At 37.6% G+C, this 26,191-nt stretch overlaps 1 protein-coding gene across 5 annotated transcripts in view; it reads right to left on the minus strand.

Annotated features, from left to right (window-relative positions):
* Disp1 (dispatched RND transporter family member 1) overlaps nt 1-26,191 on the minus strand; it is a 110,303-nt gene that overhangs the window by 16,579 nt on the left and 67,533 nt on the right. For all 5 annotated transcript variants that reach the window (XM_042681853.1, XM_042681854.1, XM_042681851.1 and 2 more), the window contains one exon: nt 8,372-8,401. In XM_042681853.1, the coding sequence (XP_042537787.1) occupies nt 8,372-8,401 (30 nt within the window). The remainder of the gene's footprint in view (nt 1-8,371; nt 8,402-26,191) is intronic.

Consider the following 26,191-nt stretch of genomic DNA (forward strand, 5'->3'; position numbering starts at 1 on the left):
CCCATTTGAGCCATAGCACCACTTCCAGCTTTTCTGGTCATTTATTGGAGATAAAAGTCTCACAAACATTCCTCCTGGGTTGCCTTTGAACCACAATCTCAGATCTCACCCTCCTGAGTAGCCAGTATCACAGGTGTAAGCTACCGGTGCCTGGCTATTTCTTGAATCTTTATTAGGAGAAAATCCTAAAATATTTAACTCATGGACCTGTATTCTCAAATTCTCAGCAATGTTATCCCATTTGGTTACTGTTATGGTTAGTTTTGGTTCATTTGAATAAGATTTCTTACTCATGTATTTTGCAATTTATTTTTTTCTAAATCATGCTACAGTTACAAACAAGGCTGATGAATATGTGTGTATGTATATGCTACTGTATGTCTCTAAGAATAGACTGAATTTTTTTTTTTTTTTTTTTTTTTTTTGTCGGTTGTGGGGCTTGAACTCTGGGCCTGGGCGCTGTCCCTCAGCTCTTCAGCTCAAGGCGAGCGCTCTACCACTTGAGCTACAGCGCCACTTCCGGTTTTCTGGTGGTTTATTGGAGATAGGAGTCTCACGGTCTCTCCTGCCCGGGCTGGCTTTGAACCGCGATCCTCAGATCTCAGCCTCCTGAGTAGCTAGGATTACAGGCGTGAGCCACCAGCGCCCGGCTTGAATTTTTTAATTAAATAAAATTGCAAAATTAACAAATTTATCAATATATAAATTACAAACTTAGATTTTGTATTTATTTCATTTTTTAATTGTCAAAGTGATGTACAAAAGGGTTATAGTTACATAAGTAAGGTTATAAACTTGTTACTCTTTCCCTCATTTTTCTCCTATTTTCTCTACCTTCCCCCTCACCCCCCCCCCCCCCCCCCCCGCCCCGGCAACCTCAAGTTGTTTTATATTCTGTATATTTATTTCAAACTATAATTTCAATAAGGATTTAAAATGTAATTATGCTTTAAGGGACTTGGCACAGGCACCTATTACTACTGTTCTTTTAAAGCAATTTTATAAAAATAATAATAATAACTTGTACTCAGTGGCATATTTGTGGTTGCTGTGTCATTACCATCTCATTAATTTATTATGTTCACCTTACTGATAAAACAGAGGCACAGAGAGGTTAAAGGAGAAGTTCAAAATCCTAGAACTAAGACCCTAGTTAGTGTGGTTTTAGACTCTGTCTCTTAACTACTATGCTTTCATCTTGCTCTTCAAACACAAGAGAAGGTAAAGACTAATGTGAAAGTAAAATTGTTCCAATGTCTATATCCCCATGTTCACAATTAAAACTTCCTAGTGCCACTAACAGTTAACTTCTTTGTGCACAATCACAAAACTATAGAATGCCCAGTTTAGTATTATTTATTTGACTTCCAATTCTGGAGCTAAAAACTCATTATGGAAAAATTATACTAGATAACTATTTAAGAACTGTGAACAAAAACATCTCAATCACATTTATGCTAGCCACAGCTTTTACACTGTAGGAACAAACCCAATACACACAAAACAACAGCAACAACAACAAACAACCCTCTTCTTGGGCTGGGAATGTGGCTTAGTGGTAGAGTGCTTGCCTAGCATACATGAAGCCCTGGGTTCCATTTCTCAGTACCACATAAATAGAAATAGCCTGAAGTGATGCTATGGCTCAAGTGGTAGAGTGAAAGCCTTGAGCAAAAGAAGCTCAGGGACAGTGCCCAGGCTCTGAGTTCAAGCCCTAGGACTGACAAAAAACAAACAACAACAACAATAACAAAAACCCCAAAACCCATCAAATCCTCTTCTCCCTTCATTTCCTCCTCCACTATGTTCACACTATGATGAAAGTGACTGGTTTTGAAGCAATGAAATCCTTTATGGTAGCATATTTGAGGCTTTCTGTTCATTATTTTATACTTTAAAAAGAGTATTTTTTAGACTAATAGAGTATCAGAACTGTGAAATGAAAATGGCTTCAGGTCTATATGATTATTCATTATACTTGTTTTAAATGAATCTGTTTTCTCTCAAATGAACAGAACTTACAAACATGTTATCAATAGAGGGCAAGGGGTTCCACATTACTTGTTTTTCATATTATGGTGTAATTTACCCATATAATAGCTTTTTGTTTGTGTTCTTGCAGAATGGGCACACACATGCATAGCAACCTGAAAAACCTCTTTCAGTAATTGCTTTGCTTCCCTTTGAAAACATTTGGTTTTGATTTTACAGTGCTGCTACATACCACATACGTGCACTGACTACATATGGAAATTTTATGGCATTAGTGACTTCAGCACATTTCTTCTAAACACATTTAACCTTACTATATTACAAGTCAACTTCCTCACACAACAGATGTTTCACACGCTGGCCTTTCCTAGACAACTGTTCACACTTGAGAAAGGTATCACCATCCTGAGTACATAGAGCTCTATGGGGGAGGGGATATGCCCAACCATTCATTGGATGAAAGTTCCTCCTAAATACTACACAATTGCTGTGACTATTTCTGTTCTACCTGACATCTATATTAAGATGGGCACTACATGTGGGCACTACATGAAAACCAATTTCATGTACAAAATGAAATCAAGACAAAGGCTGTAATATCAAGATAAAAACTAATAAAATGGAAGAAGTAAAGGAAATTTAAAATGGCCTATAAATCTTACCACTATATTATTTTTTTCTAAAAATAATAACTTTACTTCTGGTGAGTCTGGGCCTAAGGTATATCTTAAAAAAATGCCTGCATATTATGTTCTTTGAAAAGTGAACCATATGTGCATTAGGACAATGTTCTAAAGTAGCCTCCCTTTTACTATAATACATCCATCCTTCTGTACCTCAGCCCACCCACCTGCTCTAATTTGGGCACTATTTAGATAATAACATAATGTAACTGTGTAATAGCTCTCTGGAACACCTGGGGATTTGTAAAGAGTCATTTTTCCAGTGAATGGTGGCTGTGCTCCTGAGGGCTTGCAGCTCTACCCAGGGCACTGTTATATACAAGTTCCCCATATCTTTTCAGTTGGCTAGTTCTCAGATAGAACATATTGCTGAAGGACTCATCCTCCTTTTACAGGAAGAAGAAATAGAGGTAGAGAAGTAGTAGATGACTTAAATGTGTCTGTGGTTACACTATTAAAGTAGGTAGTGGGCATTTTGTTCCAACTGTCACTGCTGTACTGGGTTGGTGTACACTGGAAAGACCCTCAAACACACTCATTCTTTCCAGCCACCTTATTATTCAGGGAAAAGATCAGAAACAACTGTTAAATAAACCAAATGTCTTATAGAGCCAAAGTATATTAACTAACAGTAAATAAGGGTCTGTTCTAAATTGGCCACTTATATATTACAATAACATCCTCAACAGTAAATTTTCCACTTTTTGCTGTCTATTTAAAAACTCTTTACTGGGCACCGGTGGCTCATGCCTGTAATCCTAGCTACTCAGGAGGCTGAGATCTGAGGATCGTAGTTCAAAGCCAGCCTGGGCAGGAAAGTAGTTTGTGAGTCTCCTATCTCCAATTAACCACCAGAAAACAGGAAGTGGCACAGTGGCTGAAGTGGGAGAGTGCTAGCCTTGAGCTGAAGAGCTCAGGGACAGCGCCCAAGCCCAGAGGTCAAGCCCCAGGACAGACCAAAAAAAAACCCCAAAAACTTTCTTCTTTCCCTCCTTCCCTTGGAACAGACAGCCATGCTTCTTTGAGTGTTAAGTGCCTTTAACTGGAGGCCCACTTCTGGCCAATAGCCCAAAACTTCAACTTCTCTTAACTTGCCCTTTGCTCTCCTGTCTCTTCTGACTGCCTAAACCAATGGATAGTCATTGGTTTCCAATTCTCCTGAGCAATGTTAAAAACTATCCCTTCCTTCCTAAAAATCTCTTTTCCCTTGGTTTATTCCTTTCCCTCACCCTTAATAATGCTTCCTGATTCCTCCTGTCTCTCTCTTTTTTTTTTTTTGCGGTTGTGGGGCTTGAACTCTGGGCCTGGACGCTGTTCCTCAGCTCTTCAGCTCAAAGCGAGTGCTCTACCACTTGAGCTACAGAGCCACTTCCGGTTTTCTAGTGGTTTATTGGAGATAGGAGTCTCACGGTCTCTCCTGCCTGGGCTGGCTTTGAACCGAGATCCTCAGTCCTCAGCCTCCTGAGTAGCTAGGATTACAGGTGTGAGCCACCGGCGCCCGGCTTTCCTCCTGTCTCTTAAGGGTAGGCCTTTCAAAATGTTTCTCCTCACAGTGTTTTCAGTGACATCAACCATTAATAAAATGTGAAGAATGGCCATAGTTGGAAAATTTTCACACACATAAAATATGGTATAACTCATTCTGGTTAAGTAATCAATCCATCTGACAGCTAGCATTACATAGTAAGTTTGCAAAGTATTCTGTGAATACAAAGATGGAAGCTGTGGATCTTGCCTTCAAGGAACCTACAATCTAATCAGATAGGTCTACAAGGACCTACAAAATCAGGAAAAAAGAGATGTTATTTTTAGAGTATAATTAGAATGCTTTAGAAATTAAATAAACAAATAGATATTTCTGGCTTGAGTGGGAGGAACAATTAGGAAAGGCTTTTTAAAGAAGCTATATTTATATGTAGATATATAAGAAATTAATATTAAAAATATCAATCTGAGAACAACTGTAATTTTTTTTCAAGTTCTTTATTGTGATTAAATGATTACATACTTTCCTAAATTTCACAGTATTGTAGGATAGTGATGTTTAATTAAAGTCACAAACACGTTCTGACTTTCATAGGGCCAACTGTCTATTGTGGTCTATAACATTTATGAGTCCTGTGAGCTTTGACAACACAGTTATTTCTTCCACATTGGGTGATAAGTACATTTCTTTTGTTTTGCATCATGTCAACTGTTCCTTCTTTCATACTCGCTCCCTCCCTACCATCGTTGCTTGGTTTGTTTTGATCATGTCCAGTGCAGCTGATGGGTCCTGCTGCTGAATCAGGAAAACCCTGATTCCCTCCAGTTCTGTGTCCTCCTCCGAATGGTTTCCCTCCCATGTGCACATATATACCATATATGTGATCAGCAGCATGGGGTTATTTAGTAGTGATTCGACCAGAAGAATGGAAGTCCTTTGTTTCTTAAGCCTTGTTAACTTAGTCGTATCACCTTACGTTTTGGATTTAACATCCACTTATCAGGAGACCATGTGCTGTTCGTCTCTTTGCTCTTGGCTTACCTCGCTCAACATGATTTCTTCTAGCTCCATCCATTTCCCTGCAAATGCCATCATTTTGTCCTTTCTAATGGTTGCATAATATTCCACTGTATATAGATAGCACAATTTTTGGATCCATTCATCTGTGGTGGGAGAGCTGGGTTGTTTCCATATCCTAGCTATTGTGAACAGTGCTGCAATAAACATTGAGGTGCATGTGTCCTTGTATACTGGTTCCTGTTGTTCAGGATAGATGCCTAGAAATGGCTTGGCTGGGTCATAAGGGAGGTCAATATTTAGCTTTCTGAGGCCCCTCCAGACTGCTTTCCAAAGTGATTGTATAAGTGTACATTGCCGCCAGCAGTGTAATAGGGTTCCTCTTTCTCCACATCCCCTCCAGCATTTGTCATTGGCTGACGTTAGGATGTGGGCCATTCTGACTGGGATAAGGTGGTATCTCAGGGTTGTCTTTATTTGCATTTCCTTTACAACCAGGGATAGTGAACATTTCCTCATGTATTTCTTTGCCATTTTTATCTCTTCTTCTTTTTGCCCACTTAGTAATTGGTTTGTTAGGTTTGGGAGAGATTAGTTTCTTGAGTTCCCTGCATATACTGGATATTAATCCCTTGTCTGATATATTGCTGGTAAATATTTTTCCACAGTTAGTTAGTTGTCTTTCTAGCTTGGTTGCTATAACTTTAGCTGTGCAGAAACTTTTTTATTTTAAGGTAGTCCCATTTATCAAGTCTCTCTCCAATTTGTTGTGACCGCGGGACTCTGTTCAAGAAGTTCCTGCCTGTGCCTATAAATTCAAGTGTCTCTCCTACTCTGTCCTGCAGTAGTTTCAGACATTTAGGTTTGATGTTAAGGTCTTTAATCCATTTTGAGTTGATGTTGGTGCATGGTGATAGGCTGGGGTCCACTGCATGTGGTCTCCTAGTTTTCCCAGCATCAGTAGTTGAAGAGGCTGTGTTTCTTCCACTGTATGTCTTTGGCTCCTTTGTCAAATATCAGCTGACTGTAGGCATGTGGTTTTAGTTCTGGATCTTCTATTCTATTCCATTGGTCTTCTGGGTCTGTTTTTGTGCCAGTACCATGTTGTCTGTGTTATTATGGCTCTATAGTAGAGTTTGAAGTCCGGCATTGAGATCTCTCCCATGTTGTCTTTTTTTCCTAAAATTGTTTTGACTATTCTAGATCTTTTGTTGTTCCATATGAATTTTTGGACTGTCTTCTGTATTTCAGAAATGTACATCATTGGGATTTTAATAGGAATTGAATTGAATTTGTATATTAATTTTGGCAGTATGGCCATTTTCACTATATCAAGTCTGCCTATCCAAGAGCATGGAAGGTCTTTCTGTTTCTTGGTGTCCTCTGTAATTTCTTTCTTCAAGTTTTTATAGTTTTCATTAGATAGATCTTTTCCATCTTTGGTTAATTCCTAAATATTTTATTAATATTAAAAGTATCAAATCTGAAAACAAATGTAAAATTTTTTAAAGAAAAAAAAACCTGTTTGCATTTCCTGGAGTTCATTTCAGTAAATATTACTTTATATGATCAGAGGCATTGCACCTGTGTTCCTCCCGAGAGTCTCTTCCTTTGGGCTCACTGTGTGTGATGTCTAAACAAGCAAGCAAATCTTGTATAAACTCAAGCAAGCCTTTCTTGAGAAATGAACTATTTTTCTCAATGACATGCTTAGTCATCTATCTCTTCTATTTATATTTTTCAATTTTTTTAAAAAATAGAAGTAGTTAAAGTGTGGTATTTAGGTATAGTACAAGGAATATTATTAGGGCTTTAAACAGAAGAAATTCTAACACATGCTATGACCTAGAAGACATTAAGCTAAAGACATTATGTTAAGTAACATAAGCTTGTCACACACACACATACAAACACACAAAACAACCAAACACAGAAACAAAAAACCCTCAAAATCTGGGTAACTAAACTTATAAGATCCATGGTCAGAGTCATAGAAAGAAAAAGCAGAATGGTGGCAAGAGGAAACAGGATAGAAATTCAGTTTCGTAAGGCAAGAAAAGTTCATCTTTACATAACCATGAATGATGGGATGCTTGCACAACAAAGTAAACACATGTAATGCCACCAGACTGGAGTCTCTTAGAAATGGTGAAAGTAAGGGTGCTCTCAGTTGGTAAAGTGACTCCCTGGGCATGCTAAAGGACTTTGGTTCAACTTCCAACAATGTGCACACAACACGCACACACACAGTTAAAATGCAATTATGTTTCAACTACAACTTAAAAATATCATTTTGCATAAAAGCAAGGTTTACTAATGAAAATTTATGTAGTAATTTTGCTCTAATGAGATAACTCTCTTAAGGAAGATTTTGAAGTCATGAGCATGTGAATTCTTTAGCAACTTAATTTCAAAGTTCATTTGGAATTTCTTATATATAATGTCACCATAACTGAGAGGACATTTGATAATTTTTTGTTTTCAGAAATATATCCATTTAAAATTTTCTCTAACTAATATATAAACTTTAAAATTGTCAATATGAAAGAATACAGTCATTTTAATATGGCCACAATACTTTTAGAAAAACAAATAGTTCATTTGAAATGAACTGTCATGAATTTAAGTCATGGTGGTTAACAGAACAGTATCCTTCAACAAATACAATTATGAAAAGCCTATTTATTATAAGCACTACAAAATAAGTAAACAAATATAAATGATTAAACACAAAGAGAATTTAAAGCCTAAAAAAATCCATCATAACATTTAGAATACTTGGGGAGATATGGGATTCTTCAAGCAATTAATTCACAGATAATTTATTTTCCTTTCATAAAAAATATAAATGAAGCGTCTGGGAAGGCAGCTCAGTGGTAGAGTGCTTGCCTTGCATGCATGTGGCCCTGGGTTTGATTCCTCAGTACTACATAAACAGAAAAATCCAGAAATGGCACTGTGGCTCAAGTGGCAGAGCACTGTAGCCTTGAGCTGAAGAGGTGAGACAGCACCCAGGCCCAGAGTTCAGGCCCCACAGCGGAAACACACACACACACACACACACACACACACACACACACACACACACACACACACAGAAGGTGGAAGAGCATGTAAATGTGGGGAATCAGGAAACAGGAGGGGGGAAATGTTACTGAGTTTATCATTTAATAAGATAACCAAATTAGTTTACCTTTTTGGTAACTTGAAAGGTCTGGATGGCCTGGAAAAAAAATAAACAAAGGCAAATCAATCAGAAACAAAGCCTTGTATCATACATACAAGCACATGATAGAGCCTTAGACAGGCTATGAACAGTTGACTTGTCAGTTCTCCTATGAAGAATCCCAGAAGGGTTAAAATACACAACCATTTGAAAGCCGTTAAGCATGTGTGGATTTAACACTGCTAGCTGGCCACAGTGCACTCTAGTAGACAAATGCTCTAGGGGCTACAAGGGAGGCAGTACCTTCCTGGACCAAACCTGAATCCTCAGCTCCTCATGGACTCAAAGCTTCCCCAGCTTCCAGTTCTAAGATCCATTCTCCTTTCCACCAACAAACTTCTCATCTCCAATCTAAACTTCCAATCCAAGCCATTTCCTTATTCATTAAGGGAATCCCAACACTTAAGAACAAACACAAATATTCAATTCCATTTTCAAGAGACCAGCTGTCCTTGTATCTTGCCTCTCAGTCTTTAATACCAGTTTCACAATCTGTTCCAATGAACATGAGCTTGCATTTCAAATCATGTCTTCCCCAGGCTGTGCTATTACTCCCCCTCATTCTTCATACCCTGCCACCCAAATATATAGCACAAATTTGAAGAAATTCCAATCTGAGCATAGTGGATGTAATCCCAAACTGTAATCTCAGCACACAGGAGACTGAAGCAGGAAGATTATGAGTTTGAGGCCAGCCTGGGCTACATGGTGAGACTTGTCTAAAAAATAACTTAGTTGGAACTTCCAAAGTCTTTAAGCCTATCACATCATTCCCCCTATTTACTGGCCTGGTGAGTTGTTCTACTATTCCCAGTATTGTGATTCCCACAGTGTGATCTGAAGAGCACTGAGAGTTTCTGAAACCATTTCATGGGATTTGTAAAGGCTCTTGTCCAGTATATATCTGTGTAAGCCCAAATCTCCTCCACATACTTCATAAATTTCAAACAATACATTGTCTGCCATATGAGAATCTGCTGCCACACATCACAGCTTGACAGAAATACAAAATGACACCAATCTCACTGTTTGATATAATTATTTTTCATGAAAAATGTTGTTAACATGTAATAAGCCTATTATTTTTAATGAGTTAAATAATTTAAAAAATTCAGCTTCATAGCAATATGGTACATGTCAGTAACAACCCATATAAACAAAAATTCTTTGGAGTAATTGAGTGACCTGAAATCTTCTACTTCAAGCCATTACTCCTTCCACAGGTCAAACTTTACTTTGGAATTCTTGAAGTTCTCTTTCTTACTTTTCTTCCCTATTTATCTTTTTTAGGATACACACATTCATTCCTAAAAAATTACTTATCTAACTCCAACTGTAACTATGAATGAGACTAACAGTGTTCCTACCTTTTGCATTCTAGAATACTTTGTATTAGTCTGTTTAAATGGAAGATACATATGTTGCATATTTCATGCTTTATTGCATGTTAGCATGATGATTCTAAGCCCATTAAAAGTATCAGAATCAAGACTTGCCAAAATTTCAGAGATTGCAAGCTCTAGAAAGAATTTTAGAGAAAACACACTCCAGTTCTTTTCCAGTTCCATTTTTAGAGACCAGTCGGTTTCCCTTTGGTCACTCAGGACCTCAGCTGGTATGTAGGTGAGTGGAAGTGTGCAGACAGGGGAGAGCACTTGGTTCGTTGCATGAAGCAAACAGACAACCATAGGGCTGGGTGAAGGACTTGGAAGCATGCTCTATACCAAGTGCCCTGGAGAAACTATGAAGCACATTTAGCCTTTTGAATAAATCTACCAAAGAACTTCCAAAGGCAAATATAATTACACAATGATTTCTTAATATAACAGTACTATTGAGCTATAATTCACATACTACACATTTCCTCCATTTCAAGTGTATCATTAAATGATTTTTAAAAAAATATTTTCATGGAATTAGACAACCATTACCCCAACTACACAGAGACTTTGAAACTATATGCTGTCTGGACACTGAGGTTAATGCTATTACTGAGCTATTAGAAAAAGCTTACTTTCACAAAGGGAGAGTAAGGCACATAACAAGATTATGTATAGAAATCATTTCTATCTATAATCTTAATTTTTCACTCCCAGTTTTCCAGCTAGACACATTTTCAAAGGTACTTCTTGGATTTCCATGGGCAGTTAACACATTTTGCTATTCTTAGAACTCAAATATTAATTCTGATACACCATGCTGGATTATATTATACTAGGTATTTGAAATGATTGGTTGCTGTTTGATGCATAAACATTCTCTTATCTATCCATTTTTTAACTGAGAAGTTCAAGGATCTGTTGTGACTGGTTTAATCCCTAGAGATGCAAACAGCTATGGATTCATCACATTCTTTCTGTTTGAGCAAAGATTCACTTAATGTTACATTTGTGACAATATGTAGAGATTGTCAACATCATTTGAAAAAGAAAAATTGAGGCTACCACAAAGATACCTCTTGGGAAAACATCAGATCCCTTTGAAGTTCCTACACTAATGGACACGAGAAACAGATGTTGGAAACACCCAAACCACACTGCAGGTAGAGCGTGAAACCTGGTTGATTTACAGCTGCCTTTTTAAAATCTGTTTGTGTTTCTCTTCTTAGAAAACACATGTGAATGGGGGGTAAAGCAAGGAAATCATCCCAAACTTTCCTAGATCAAAAGTAGTCTCTATTTGTAAAATCTGTCAGATTTGCTTCCTTTAATATCTATTTAATATAAAGACCTATACCAGATGATCTTCACTTTAACTGTGTTAATTAACAACTTTAGTGAAAGAAAATAAACCTAACCCTCTATTAGACAGAAAAACCGTCTTCTATCCCCAGAGTCAAAAAACCTGTCTTCATCCCAAATGGTCAAAATGGTGTCAGTTCCCACCCAGCCAAACAAACAAACCCAAACAAGCAATAATTATTGTAAGTGCAATCTTTGCCTGCTCCTTCTTTCCTTAGGGATTTAGTTATTTCATCATTTCATGTGGAGAAAAAGCCTATGAACAGTGACCTTTGCATGTTCCCAACCTACTCCCACAGGCTGTGGCTGAGATAAGCTGGGGTTGTGCACAATCCCCTGACAGCAGACTACAACAGTCACTTTTTCCCACTCAAGAAAGAATTTCTGTAGGCAAGCAGTCACATTATTTTAGAGCTAAGCTCAAATCTGCTTTAGAAAAAAAAAGCACTTACAAACTCAAGTACTCATAGTAATAAATTGTCCCTGGCACTTCACGCTTGAGACCAGTTATAGCAGTTGAGAACCTTGGCCCCTGTACTCTGATGACCAGTGAACTGTGGTATGTGCACATATGTCACTCAGGGAACAACTAATGAGACTGTAAAGTTCTCAGAAAGAGCGGGAGGCACAGTGTGCTGAGATAATGGGAGGACATACAGAGGACAAGGGAAATTGTTGGAAAGGTAATAGAAAAAAAGAAATTTAAGAAGAGAAAAGTTAACAGCAAGTTGACAAAAAGGGTGGAAAAGTTATAAATGGTCTTTCTTCATGACTTTCACTTTTTTCTCTTCTAATCATTTTTGGGAAGACTGAGGGAAACTGTAGGAAGAAGGGAATAAGAATACTGAAACATAAAGACTTCCCTTCAGTCTGAAGGATTCTATTCTTGACTCACCTGCAGAATTAATACTAAGGGACAGTGTTAGGGTTGTAAGTTCTAACTAGCTCTTCATTTTTTTAATTAATTGATTGATTAAGTTTAGCTTTTAATTGCTATTATAGTTGCCTTGTTTTTTGTTTTTGTTTTGTCTTTTATAGCTTTATTTTTCTCTCCCAGAGCTGAGGACTGAATTCAGGGCCTTGCATTTGCCTGGCAAGTACTCTTCCACTGAGCAAAATCCCTTAATTGTTTTTATAAAGTTGATGTACAGAGGGGTTACAGTTACTTAAGTCAGTTAATGAGTACATTGTTTTTTGGACAATATTACCTCTTCCCTCCTTCTCTCCCAATTTTTCCCTCCCGTCCCCACCCACAAGTTGTATAGTTCATTTTCAACATAGTGCTTAGTGAGTACCACTGCTGTATTTGTTTACGCCCAGCTAACTCTTTCTTACGTTCAGGAAAATGAAGCCTATGAGAAATGGCTTTTTATGTTTCTAAACAACTAAGATGCAAAGAAAGAAATACACTCTGAACTTACGGCAGTCATGAATGAAAGCACATTTGAGTCTCTGTAGTCATACACTGGATTGTGCCACACTGTCTTTTGTAAGGGGACACTCTGCAAGTAATAACTACAGTTCTTTACTGGGATGTTAGGAAGAAAGTATCTCAAAATAACAAATCCACAGTTTGATGACCATACTTTACAAGATTTCCAACAAAAACAAAGCCATTCTTCATCATTAAGTATTTCCATGAATCATCACCGGCACACTCGGGCTTTATCGTGACTGTGAAGCAGATATCCTGAGACAAGCTAAGCTTGGACTCAAAGCCATTTTTCATGCACCAGAGCTAAATGTTTATGGTCTGTGTCAAGTGATGTAAAGTACGACATTAACCACAACTCCTTGTGTAATGCATTTCCTGAATGCTTAAGAGATGTCGACTTCAAAGTGCTGCTTATCATGATGTCTAGAAATAAGTGAACTGAGGCCCAACTCCTATGCCAAATAAGCTAGAAGGGAGGAAAAGGCTGGCAATGGGAGGTTCACATTGAAAGAGCACCTGATAAACACCAAATATTTTGTAAATATTAGAGAAAAGAAGTTTAGCATATACTTAATAAATACTTTGAGTATGAAGAAATCACTGTTACAAGAACAGCAAACTTAGAAATCAACTGACAAGAGGTAGATTTTTGAATCTGGGTCCTAAAATTTGTCAGCTGTATGATCTTTGTTTTTGGTGGTACAGGGGATTTAAACTCAAGACTTTACACTTGCTAGGCTGGAGTTTTACCACTTGAGCCTCACTTCAAGCCTTGCTTTTTGCTAACTTCAGTGCTGTCCTGTAAACTTTTCTGCCTGGGCTAGCTTTAAACTGTAATCCTCCAGATCTCAGCCTCCTGGTTATCTAGGATTATAGGCATGAGCCACCAGTGTCCGGCTACTTGAATGATCTCAAGTCCTACTACTTTCTCTGGATATAGTATTCGAGCATCAGTTAAGTAAATAAGTACAGAAGATTCATGTAGAAGTGTAACATCATCTCTTTACTCATAAGCACTAGAAACCTGCAGGATTGACTTCGTAAAAGTCAATGACACTTGCTCATAGCTGAATATAAAATAGGAAATTAGTAAGACCTTTACTAGTTAAGTCAGAGATTAAAAATTCCATCCAGGAGATGGAATCACGTGGCTTTTTCCCCTTGAATTTTTTAAAAATCTCTTTTGTTTGTTAGTATTTGTCTTCAGGAGGGTAAGGGGGACACAGAAATGAGGGACAAAAGGTGAACAAATTGCAGCAGTGGTACCTTCTATGTAGAAAATGAATTATACAACTGTGGACAGGGAAAAACTGGGAGAGAGCAAAGGTGACATTGACTTACATAACTGTAACCCCTCTGTACATCACCTTTATAACAATAAAAATAACAACTAACATCTGCTAATTTTCAATTTTTAATGTCTACATTTTTCTCAGTGTAAGAACTATCATTTAAGATCAAACTTATAAGAACCATAATCTTTCTTCTTTTTCTTTCTCCTCCCTCCCTATCCGCCCCTCCCCCCCTTTTGGTATTGCTCCTAAAGCTTGAACTCAGGACCTGGGCTCTGTCACTGAGATTTTTTTGCTCAAGGCTAGCACTCTATCACTTGAGACACAGCTCCACTTATGGTGTTACAGTGGTTGACTAGAGATCAGAATCTCACAGTCTTTCCTGCCCAAACTGGTTTCAAACCATGATCCTCAGATCTCAGCGTCCTGATTAGCTAGGATTACAGATGTGGCACTGGACACTACTCATCTTCCTTGACTTTATTTCTCACAGTTTGAATTACTTTGCCCTTACAAAATTACTTAGTATTGTATCAGGTTGAATCTGGAAGGTTAAAAGTCACACCTGTTAAAAAACAACAACAACAACAACAACTTGGGAAGAGGGGGAGGAGTGAAAGGAGAATGAAAATCCATTGTAGCCAGATGGTTTCCAGGAGGGTAAAACATACCTTGCAGCTGCTGTAATGTCTTCATTTCACTGGGGAAGGCTGTCCTCCAACAGCCAAAGAAATGCTTTACTTACAATTTTAAGGATACTCTAGTGAAACTGATTTTTCTACCTTAACTAGGCTTTCTCATGTTTAACCTAAAAAATAAATTTTTGAAGCCGGGCGCTGGTGGCTCACGCCTGTAATCCTAGCTACTCAGGAGGCTGAGATCTGAGGATCGCGGTTCAAAGCCAGCCCGGGCAGGAGAGACCATGAGACTCCTATCTCCAATAAACCACCAGAAAACCGGAAGTGGCGCTGTAGCTCAAGTGGTAGAGCGCTCGCCTTGAGCTGAAGAGCTGAGGGACAGCGCCCAGGCCCAGAGTTCAAGCCCCACGACCGACCAAAAAAAAAAAATAAATTTTTGAGGGATGTAGGTATAGCTCAGTGGGAAGAAAATTATCTTAGCACAGTGAGGCCCTGGGTTCCACCCCCTGAACCACAAGAAAAAAATGTAACTGTCAAAAGCTACACTAAATCAAGATGTGTTATATAGATAAACTGCTTCGTTAAAGGGCAACAAGAAATTCAATATATACCCTAAAAAGCTAAGAAATGTAAGGGAAGGGGTGGGATGGAAGGGGTGGATGAGAATGTTAAAAGGGGTGACACTGATGAGATGTATTATATTCAGAAACTGCTTTACTGAATGGCAACTCCCTTGCATAACTACTTAAAGATAATAAAAACATTTTTTAACCTGTGAAAGAGTAACTGTAACCCCTCGGTACAGTATCTTTACAATAAAATATATATTTTAAAAACCTGTGAAAGGGCTGGGAAGGTGGCTCAGTGGTAGCGTGCTTGCCTTGCATGCATGAGGCCCTGGGTTTGATTCCTCAGCACCACATAAGGAAAAAGAAAAAAGCTGGAAGTGGCGCTGTGGTTCAAGTGGTAGAGCGCTAGCCTTGAGCTGAAGAGCTGAGGAACAGCGCCCAGGCCCAGAGTTCAGGCCCCATGACCGGACCCCCCCCCCCAAAAAAAAAACCTGTGAAAGATGTAATTCATTGTTTAAAAGCTAAATAAAGGCCAGAGCAAAGCAAAATTTTGCAAAGTATAATTCTTACAGTCAGTTTTAATAAAATAATCCTGATAGAAAAGGTTTTTCTCTACAAAGTTCAAGATTAACATGAGAAAACAAAAATCAACTCAGCTTAAAAGAATTAGACTAAGGACACACAAGAATTTTCTGTCAAAAATGAGGGAAGCTCTCCATGCTGAGGCCACATGTTCTCAAGCGGTGTGCTGTCCTTGCTACACTCTGCCACCAGGAAAAATAAAACTTCACTTTCTTTTTTGGTGGTGCTGGGCATTGAACCCAGGACCTCATATATGCTCAGCACATACCTCCACCTTTGAACAATGCCCTCCACCTGGCTCAAATTTTAAATTCACTTGTATTTACACCTAGTTATAAAACCTATTATAAATATATGTCTCCATCTGTCTGTCTATCATGTCTGTCTATCATGTCTGTCTATCTATCTATCTATCTGTGCCTAAGTAGCCATGTAAAAACAATATTTAGAAACTTATACTATGGATAATGTACTTAAAAGACCACAAATGAGAAGTCAGAAGACCTGTTTCCCAACTGAGTTTTAACTTCTAGCTTTCATTTCCTCATGTGTAAAGTAAAAGAGTTAGGTTAAATTATTTTTAAGATCCTTTCCTGTTGTGAAATTCTTGGCATTTTCCTGTGAAGTCTGTTTACTTGTTTTTGAGGCAAGGTCTTTACCATGGAACTCAAGCTGGTTTGGAACTCACTATGTAAGCCCAGGGTGGCCTTAAACTCATGTTCTTCCTGCCTCAGCCAAGTGAGTGCTGGTATAACAAGCATGTGCCACCATTTCCAGCTCTCCTGGAAATTTAGATAATTCAGACTGACAAATATTTGAACCACCTGGTATTTTGACATTGTTGAGATAACAGCTGATGAACCTGTTTCCTCCAATCAAACTTTTTAATATTTCATGTGAATAGTCAGTATCAAGGACTCTCCCATAATGTAGGTAAACGATAGTGTTTCTTAACTGCTTTCAAACACAACGCTCTTCATCTGAAGAGCTTTTCAAATAGCTAGAAGAACTGGTTAGTGAAAGAAGTCTCATTGCTCAGCAGAAGGGTAAGGCAGAGCTGCTCCTCTGTTGCTAACTTTAGATGAACTTGGAGATGGATGTCAATCACACATCTGTGCTGCTATGTGTCAGAAGTGGAAATGCTGAGGGAAATAATGCTTGGCTATCAGTTACCTACGGTAAGGAGTAGTCAGGAATCATCTGGTTTGTCAACCTGGTAGGCTTTCCCCAAAAAAGAAAAAAAAATGAAAGAGTGCTTAAGTTTAAAGGGCTATTTTAAATGTCCAAAGCATGTTTCCTGAGTCTGTCATTCTACTATTTCAGAAAAGTAGGTGCAGACATTCTTTTTAACTTAAAATTTTTACCTTAGGCTGAGGGCCAGTGGCTCATGCCTATAATCTTAGCTATCAAGGAGGCTGAGACTGGGAGGATCATGGCTGGAGGCTAATTTAAACAGCAAAATTTTTGAGACCCCCTTCTCAAGCCCATAGCTTTGTGTGGTGATATGTGACAGTTATCTTAGCTATGTGGGAGGCAGACATTAGGGGGACTATGATTCCAAGCCATTTGGGGCAGAAAAGTCCAGCCTCTATCTCAATGGAAAGAAGCAAGGCATGGTCAAATGCACCTAGATAAGAAGCTTACAAAAGGTAGACTGTGGTCTTGGCATGTACCTGCACAGGAAGTGAGACCCTATGTTAAAAATAACTAGCACCAAAAGGGGGAGAGGGCTAAAGATATAGCTCCACAGATTAGCACATGCCTCGCAAGCAAAAGGCCCTGAGATCAAACTCTAGTACTATCAAAAAACATCAATTTTGATAGGCTTTTCATTTAATAGTTCATTTGTCATAAACCATATACTGAGTTGGGTTGTAGCTCTGTGGTAGACTGTTTACCTCTGGCATGTAGTCTGGGTTCAATCCCCAGCATCATGACAAAATACGTAAACTTTAATTTTCAAAAGAAGAACAAATTGTTGGTGAGGTATTTTTTTGATTTTAAGGTTGGTTTTATTTTTCTTAAAGACTGAAAAATGAAGGAAAATCACCCATCCTCACTGCACCAATAAAACCACTGTACATCTTCTCAATCCGTTTCCTGTCAGCACTTGCCTTTGTACCTAAATGGTCAGACATTAAATATGTATACTAAAATGTAACCACTCTGAATTATGAACTTTTTAGAGGAACTTCAAATCTTTTGACAACATGATTTTAGTTCCATATAATGTTCCTTTTTTATATATCATAATTTCTTCATAAATCACAATTATAATCACATTATATTATTGTATGCTTTATAACTGGCATGCATCTTTCCAATTTAGAGTATACTAAAGACATAGGTGACTACAACTGTAGTAGATACTCTTCCTACTTAGTGATACATTTTCAACATGATTTCTTGGGCCTACATTTAAATTTTACTTTTATTTTTAAAATTTTATTATAAAGGTAACATACAGAGGGATTAAAGTTACGTAAGTAAGGTAATAAGTACATCTCTTTTGGTAAAGTGTTACTACCTCCCTCATTTTCTCCTACTTCCCCCGATTCCGGTTCCCTTCCTTCCCAAGGCTTTTTTGTTTTTTGTTTGTTGTTGTTGTTGTTGGTAATGGAGCTTGAACTCTGGGCCTGAGTGCTGTTCCTCAGCTCTTCAGCTCAAGATAAGTGCACTACCACTTGAGCCACAGCACCACTTCCAGTTTCCTGGTGGTTAATTGGAGATGAGAGTCTCACAGACTTTCCTGCCCAGCCTGGCTTTGAACTGGGATCCTCAGATCTCAGCCTCCTGAGTACCTGAATTACAGGCGTGAGCCATGGGCTCCCGGCTCCCAAGTTGTAAAGTGCATTTCCAATATAGTATCTAGTGAGTATCATGGTTGAATTGGCTCACCCTTTGTCCCATTGTTTCTGTGATTTCCCGTCCCTTTCCCAAATCAGATAAACGTATATACAAGACAAAGGGTACCGAAATTTAAAAAAGTGACAATAGGGAATAAACCAAAGGGGGGGAAAAAAAAAGAAAGAACTGCAAACCATACAATTAATAAACAATCTCTTGGTCCCATTCCTTGGAGTTCATTTCAATAAGCATAGTTTTATATGGTCATATCCACATTCCTTTCTAATACCTATGACTACTTTCAAAGTTATCCTTGATCTAGAATCTAGGATTTTTATTTTGTGATATTTCAGTTCTCACCTTCTGTAAAGCCTTGTGTTAAGGGGAAACGCAGAATCTAAAAGTCCATTTCCACAAAATACATAGCATCTAGTACTGTGCGACCAGCAAGCTCCTCATGGCACACTCACGGGGCTGGGATGGAGTTTCCAGGGTCTGACTCAACTGTCCAGATCTGTCCTGGCATAGGCTATGGCTTTGTATTTTTTGGTATCAGCTGTTCACCTGAGGATGAATATAGATTCTGAGACTGTTGTTTTCAGGATTTTAATTGTGTTCATGGAAGCTCTCAGTTACTGTTTTGTCTGCTATGTTTTGGAAAACATGATTTAAACAGCAGTGGGAATCTAGGATCTATTTTCTGTCTTCTGACCTCCTAAAAAGGAATTGCTCATAATTTCCTTACTTGTCAGACAACAAAAATTTTAGCCTGGCCTCGTTTTAAAATGAGAAGCTAGGTAGAAGTCCAAAGCCCATTAAGTTATCAAAGATTTTTCTTCATTAAGGCTTTATGCATAATATGAGTTGTTTCATTTGTCTGAGTGCATCCACTGATCTGTCTACCAATTCTTCTCAGAAAATAACATGGTCTTAAAGCTGGCAATTTCCTGGACTGAATACACTCCCTTATGCTTCCTTGTGCACACTTTATTTCTTAGATAGCAAATTCACATATACCTCCAAGCCAACTGAGCATGCTAAGCCTTCCCAGACTTATGTCATAGGTCAATGTATTGGAGAAAGAGGGGGAGAGGATAGGGCCTTATGAATGTAGAGACTCCAAGGGCTTTTGTCATAAATGTTCAAATCACCCTTTCTATTCCTCTTCCTGACCTTAAATCTGGCTCTTCCAGATGGAAAACTTAAATCTTTCTGCAATCTTGGTTTACTTCTACCATACATCTTTGACAGAGGGATGGGAAGATGTATTACTCCTTTCCCCAAGGAGGGCTGCCCAAGGACAGCCTTTATTTTCTCAGCAGTATTAAATCTTTCCTTTTGTCATGTCTTCTCCACCCCCTCAAATTCCAATTCACTAAGCATTTGCTGAGCAGTAAAAAGTAAAAGATATAATTTCTGCTCTCCAGTACTGAACTAGGAAGGTGGGAGGCTCAGAGACGCCAGCAGGAAAGCAAAGGGGGCAAGATTTGTGCACAGATGTGATCTTGTCACAAATTACTACTCCATATTTTTATTATTAAGATTCTGAAATCACAATTCCACTTAGTTTTGCTATCTTCAAATCAAGAAATAAACATATCAATGTCAAGGTAGAAACTCAAGAGTGGAACTGGGTTAATTATGAAGAAGAGATGATGTCATCAAAGAAAGAACATCATCTCTCTCCCTCCACCTGCCTCCAGCCTCTCTCCCACTCCATACTAGACACATAAAAATTAACACAGTATTATCTTTGCCTTTCAAATGTACATAGATTGGCCAAGAAGATGGGAAGAAATTTTAGGATGGGGTCTTGGAGAGTAGGGCCTTCAGTAACAGGCATAGAAGTAAAACATACAGTGCGGTGGATATTCACATATTTATACATTTATGTAATCATCATTTGGTGGCTACATTTGGTTCAAGATATATAATATCCCGGAGTCCTTTGTACCTCTTCCCAACTAATATTCGTATCATTCCTACAGATATAATCAGCCTAAGGCTTTTATTGCCAGAGGTTAGCTTTGGCTAACACATTAAAAGTTTAAGTAGAACTTTAGATAATTAAAATTCAGATTAGTTTAAAATAGGAAAATACATAAAGTGAAGTGTTGGCAATATTTTCAAGGGAAGACCCAATTGATACTTTCTCTTGTAGTTGTAGCAAGATCTATCCAAATGACTCATAGGACATAGATCTAGGGGGCTGGGTATGGCAGTGCACACCCATAATCCAGCTATGTAGGAGGCACAGGTAGGAGGAAGATCACTGTTGGGAGAGCCCCAGGCAGAAATGTGAGACCCTATTTGAAAAATATGTAAAGCCAAAAAAAAGGGGAGGGGCTGTGTGGTCTAAGTAGCAGAATACTTTCCTACCTACTGAGAATAAGGCCCTAATTTAAACTTCATCACTGATTTGAAAAAAACAACACAGAAAGAGAAGGACAAAGAGCAAAAAAAATGCAGCAACGTCACTCACTGGACACTATGTTGAAAATGAGCTATTCAACTTGTGGGTGGGGATGAAGGAAAAACTGGGACAGAGCAAGGGAAGGGGATGACATTGTCAAGAAATGTATTCAGACTTATGTAACTGCAACCCCCTTGGTACATCACCTTTAGAGTAACAATAAACATTTTTAAAGGGCATGGATCTTGATCCAAGATCTTGATATTGTCTACATTTAAAGTGAAATTTTATTTAGTTGCTAGTGCATTCAGAACCCACTGTGTGCCCCACTCTAGCTAACGTGCTTAAGTGTAACATGGACATGACACAAACATGCTGCAGAGTTAGGGAGTTTCCTCAGAGTCTAGAGGAGGCAACGGTATCAGGATGCTGCCTACATAATCCAAAAATTACCACGGCAGCCTAAGACATGTCACTTGTTTCCTTATGATTACTTTTGTGATCAGTGTGACTTTGGTTCTATGATCACTAGAGTGAACCTGCCTACTACATAGTAAGCATTTGATAATTATTTCTTGAACTACTGCTGAAACTAAGTTATAGCAAAAAAAAAAAAAAGCAACAATAAAACCCAATTCTTTAATATTCACAGAGATGTTATTAAGAAGGAAGTTTCCAGTCAGAGAGACCAGGACTCTATGTATACCATTATCTATTGAATGAATATTGCACTATTCAACTTTTTCAGAGCTTTGTTTCTTCTTATATAATGGAAATGACAATAGTAGCACTGAATTCCTTGGGAATTCAAGATTAAACTGGAAAATGCATGTAAAATATAATACCATGCCTGGATGTCTTGCTGTCATTATAAATTTTAATTACAGTTTAATGCCATTTCAGTTAACTTTCTTCACTCAGGACATAAGTACAGTTCATGACAAAGTGTCATCTCATAAGTTTTAAGAGATCTTTAAACTCAGGCCTTCATCATATATTATTTGGGGACATTTTTAAGTAACAATAAATGTATTAAAAACCTTAGAAAGGTCATGCTATTAAAAATCACAAATTACATGAGATTCATCTGTAATAGAATATAAAAGTTTGAATATTAAATAACCTAAATTAAAATGTTGAGGTAAAACTAAATATTTCTGTTTACATGATTAGATACATAATTAACATAAAAGTCATTTATAGCAGTTAATTTCTCATGTAAAACTGATATATTTATAAGTGACAGAAAAAATATTGCTTCAAAATGTTCATTAATGTCTATTTTGAAATGGGATACTTTAAACAGTTCTACTTAAAGATAACCAAATAAAACTAATCAACAACCAAATATGTTTGTTCAATTTGTTTTTCTCAATATCTATCCAGACCCACAATTCTGACCATCTCTATCTTTAATAGACACTATCTATGTGTTAGAGGACTGGATGGATGACTTGCCTAACCATGCATGAGGCCCTCAGTTCAAACTCCAGTACTGACTAAAAAAAAAAAAAAGTCAAATGTCTAACTTAAAACATGGAAGTATGAATTCTCTTTAGTTATAACAGATAGGAGTATGCCAATCTAAAGAGACAATAAAAAATGTTTTAATATGATTAGTAACTGCTTAGAGCTTGCATGTATCTTTATCTCTTAATAGTTTGTGGATAATAATCATTAATAAGGCAGTCTGACTGCAGAATTCCCTCTGTTGTGTCTTACTGCATCTATTTTAAAACCCACTCAAGCATTTAATGGATACTAATTAGCTAAAAAGAAACCTTGCTTCCAATTTAGCTATTATATAATTTTCAGTTTTCTACTAAAGACATGAGGAATATTGCTGAGAAGATACAATAAAAGACCACAGAAAACACTGGCAGAAATGTGCAGTGTGCACATACTTACAAATCGCCATGGCAACGCCACCAAAACTTCCTGGCGAAAGACAAATACCTAAAAGTTAAGGATGTCTACTTGATGGAAATGCCACAGAGTAATACTGCACGCTTATGGGATCTGTTCCAAAGGAAAAACACTTTGTATGTAATGTACATGATGTCTGCCTATCCCCCACACACTCAAAACTACTCCAAGAGCTGTAACAAATCAGACTGGGACAGCTTCACTTTCCATTTAGCTTAATAAGAAACTTCTCTTTTATTAGTTGAGAGTAGCCCTAAGCAGCAGGCAAGAAATGATGCTATTGGTTATTTGAGTCAACAAGGGAGGAATCGTGTGTACAAAACAGAGTGGGGATAACAGGGACTGAGGGTCTCAAGGTGCCATTTCCTATTAACTATTTTTCCTACAGATGTGTTCATCCCAAGGCCTTGCTAGATCAATAGTTAAAAGGTGGCTATTCTACTGTTCGTTGAAAGGTGAGAAAGGCAGGGCATGGGAAATTCATTTTCAAACATGTTTTGTCTCTGCCAGTTATAGGGTAAAGAGGCACTATAAAAGGTCAAATTACCACATGGCTCTTGGTCCCACAATATACATTCCTGAAGGGAACTCTAAGAATGTCTTTTTTTCTTTCTTTCTCTCTTTCTTCCTCTCTTTCTTTTTTTCTTTCTTTCTTTCTCTCTCTCTCTCTCTCTCTTTCTCTCTTTTTTTCCTTCTTTCTTGGAGGGGGCAGCAGTACAGAAATATCACTGAACAATTAGACTTCTGAAAGGGACAATTGATTAATTAAAATATTTAAAGTATTTTAAGGGATTGAAAAGCAGCTTTGATTTTTAAAAAATCTTCCTTAACCTATGAAGTTAAATTTGCATGGTTTTAGTTGGAGGTTACAAAGTAAACAACTCAGTGTTTTACAGTTTAAGGTTACACTGAATTATAAAGTACTTACCATTAAACTCAAGCCTTTCCATGCCAGAATGTTGCTGTGAGCCCTGTACAAAACATACTTAATGAGAATATAATACATAGGTTCTTAATAATATGTGAATAATAATCATTAATAAGAGATCCAAAAAAAGCCCATAAGGAGGCCAGAAAAGCCTTATTAAACTTAACTAACTTAAGAACATGGAATGCTGGAATGGATTCTACCCTGCTTAAGTCAAAACCCTCACCAGTCTCAAAGGTTACTCACTGAAAATTTTAAGCTTTGGTAGGAGGAGGCCATGAGTAAAGAAGTAGGAAAAAAAGTATAATTTGGAGCTCAATATAGAGTCTAACTCTATTAGAGGGAAACTCTATAACAATTAAATCAGAGTTAAAACCCTTTTTTAAGGGTTATTTTATAAAGATGTAGTTTTAGTTTCTGGTAATGTATTGGGTCACTGCTGGCAGCTCAAAAACAAAGTTTCAGAGTAAGACCTAAAACCCCACAATATTTAGTATTAGCTAGGAGAAAAAAAAAAAAAGAAGTGAACACAAAGACCATCATTTCTTGGTAAAACTTCTCATCTGCAAGTAGCTAGAGAAATCTCCTTCACGGAGGCCTCGGTGTTCGGGCTCAGGAGCCCCTTTTCCCTGAGCTACTCTTCCCTCCCCTATAAATCACACTCCACTCTTGAAGGAAAACTTTTAAAGCCATGTCAAGGAAGTTGGGGAAAGGAAAGGTTTCTGAGCAGAGAGGCAACATAATAAAAGCAGTGTGTGTTGGAAAGACGAGGTGGGCACGCCCAGGTGACCACAGACACACAAATTGGGTCCAATGGAATGAATGGGCTTACATGTCTATCTTTGCTTTCTACAAGACACAACAAGATAGTACACTACACTACAACACAGTATACATCATCTATATATATATCTATATATGTATATATAGATATATATACATCATATATATATATATATACATCATATATATATATATATGTCTATCTTTGCTTTCTACAAGACACAACAAGATAGTACACTACACTACAACACAGTATATTGCTTGCATTCCTATAGAAAACATCATAGTTAAACCTCAAACTACTGGTAAGTAGCAGAGCCCCTGTAACTCAAATATGGGAAAGAAACTGACATATTGTAAATGAATTGGCAAATTCATTTACAATATGGATCAAGTCTAGTTTTGAATTCTCAATTTATTCTGCTTTCCAAATCCAAAAAAACATAAATGAACAATTCCTCCAATAATTTTGTAATATACTGATCATTCATAATGTCACTTACTCTAAATTAGTAAACATCCTAGAGGCAGCCAGCATTGACAAAAAAAGGTTATTTACACGCTGGCTCTCTCTGGTGTCCACAAGTCCCGCGTGCCATCCACACCTTTCCACTAAAAGTTAGGGATCTAAAAATCAAATATAAAAGAAGCCCAAACACTATGGGAGTAGCAGACTGTGTCTGTCTTTCACTCCTTTTCATCAGTGAGGCTTTTTTTTTTGGTTTGTTTTTTAAAATCAGGAACAAGTACATTTGGGGTGTGAAGATTAAAGGAGAGGAAGTTGTATTCCAAAGACAGATCAAGCAACAATAATTTAGTAGTAGAATCCTTTTACACCTCTTCCCACTATCTGGGAAACATCTAACTATGTGTGTTACACCAGACAGCCTGATTCTCATTATCAAATTATCATAGCATAAAATTGAGCTCTCCATAAGAAAAGCTTGACTGATATGAATTATCTAGTTGGTTCATTCAACAATTTATTTCTAAATATTTATAAAAGACTAGACATCTTGCTAGGCCCTGAAGATTCAAAACAGTGTGGAAAAAATGGTTTAACAAACAAGCTTAAGACAGTATCTGTGAACCAAAGAATTATATAGAGCTATATAATTATGCTGTACATGAAGTAGTTGATATACTTCTTTCTGATGATTACACAAAATCCAGAAACCATTTGGGAGAGTAATCTTGGACTAGCTATGGCATATTGTCTTTCAAAGGTGGAATAAGATGAATGTCCCGACAGACTCCAGACAAGGGAGACAGCTGCTTTGCCCCCACCCGGCTGGGGTCCTCCAGGTTTGCTCACATATATCAGGCAGCTGAAACTCTCATCTCCTCAGCCATCCTGTCATCTCCCATGATGCTTCCTCTAAGCTTTTGTATTATTTCATCTCCTCTGAGACACACATATAACATACCCTCTAAACCTTATTTTGTTACAACTGAGAGTAGTTATTTGCCCAAATCATTCTTTTCTTAACTGACTACAAGTTGTGATTGTAGTGATCAATTTAAGTTCATGAAGTGCTTTAAGCATGTAAGTATATGGACTTTTAAACTTAAAACACTTTAAAACTTTTTTCATTCACTCACTAAACAAGTATTTACTGAATTCTGAATAAGC

This window comes from Dipodomys spectabilis, unplaced genomic scaffold (genome assembly GCF_019054845.1).
Source record: "Dipodomys spectabilis isolate Male_0828 unplaced genomic scaffold, ASM1905484v1 ptg000069l, whole genome shotgun sequence".
In the NCBI taxonomy this organism is placed as follows: domain Eukaryota; kingdom Metazoa; phylum Chordata; class Mammalia; order Rodentia; family Heteromyidae; genus Dipodomys; species Dipodomys spectabilis.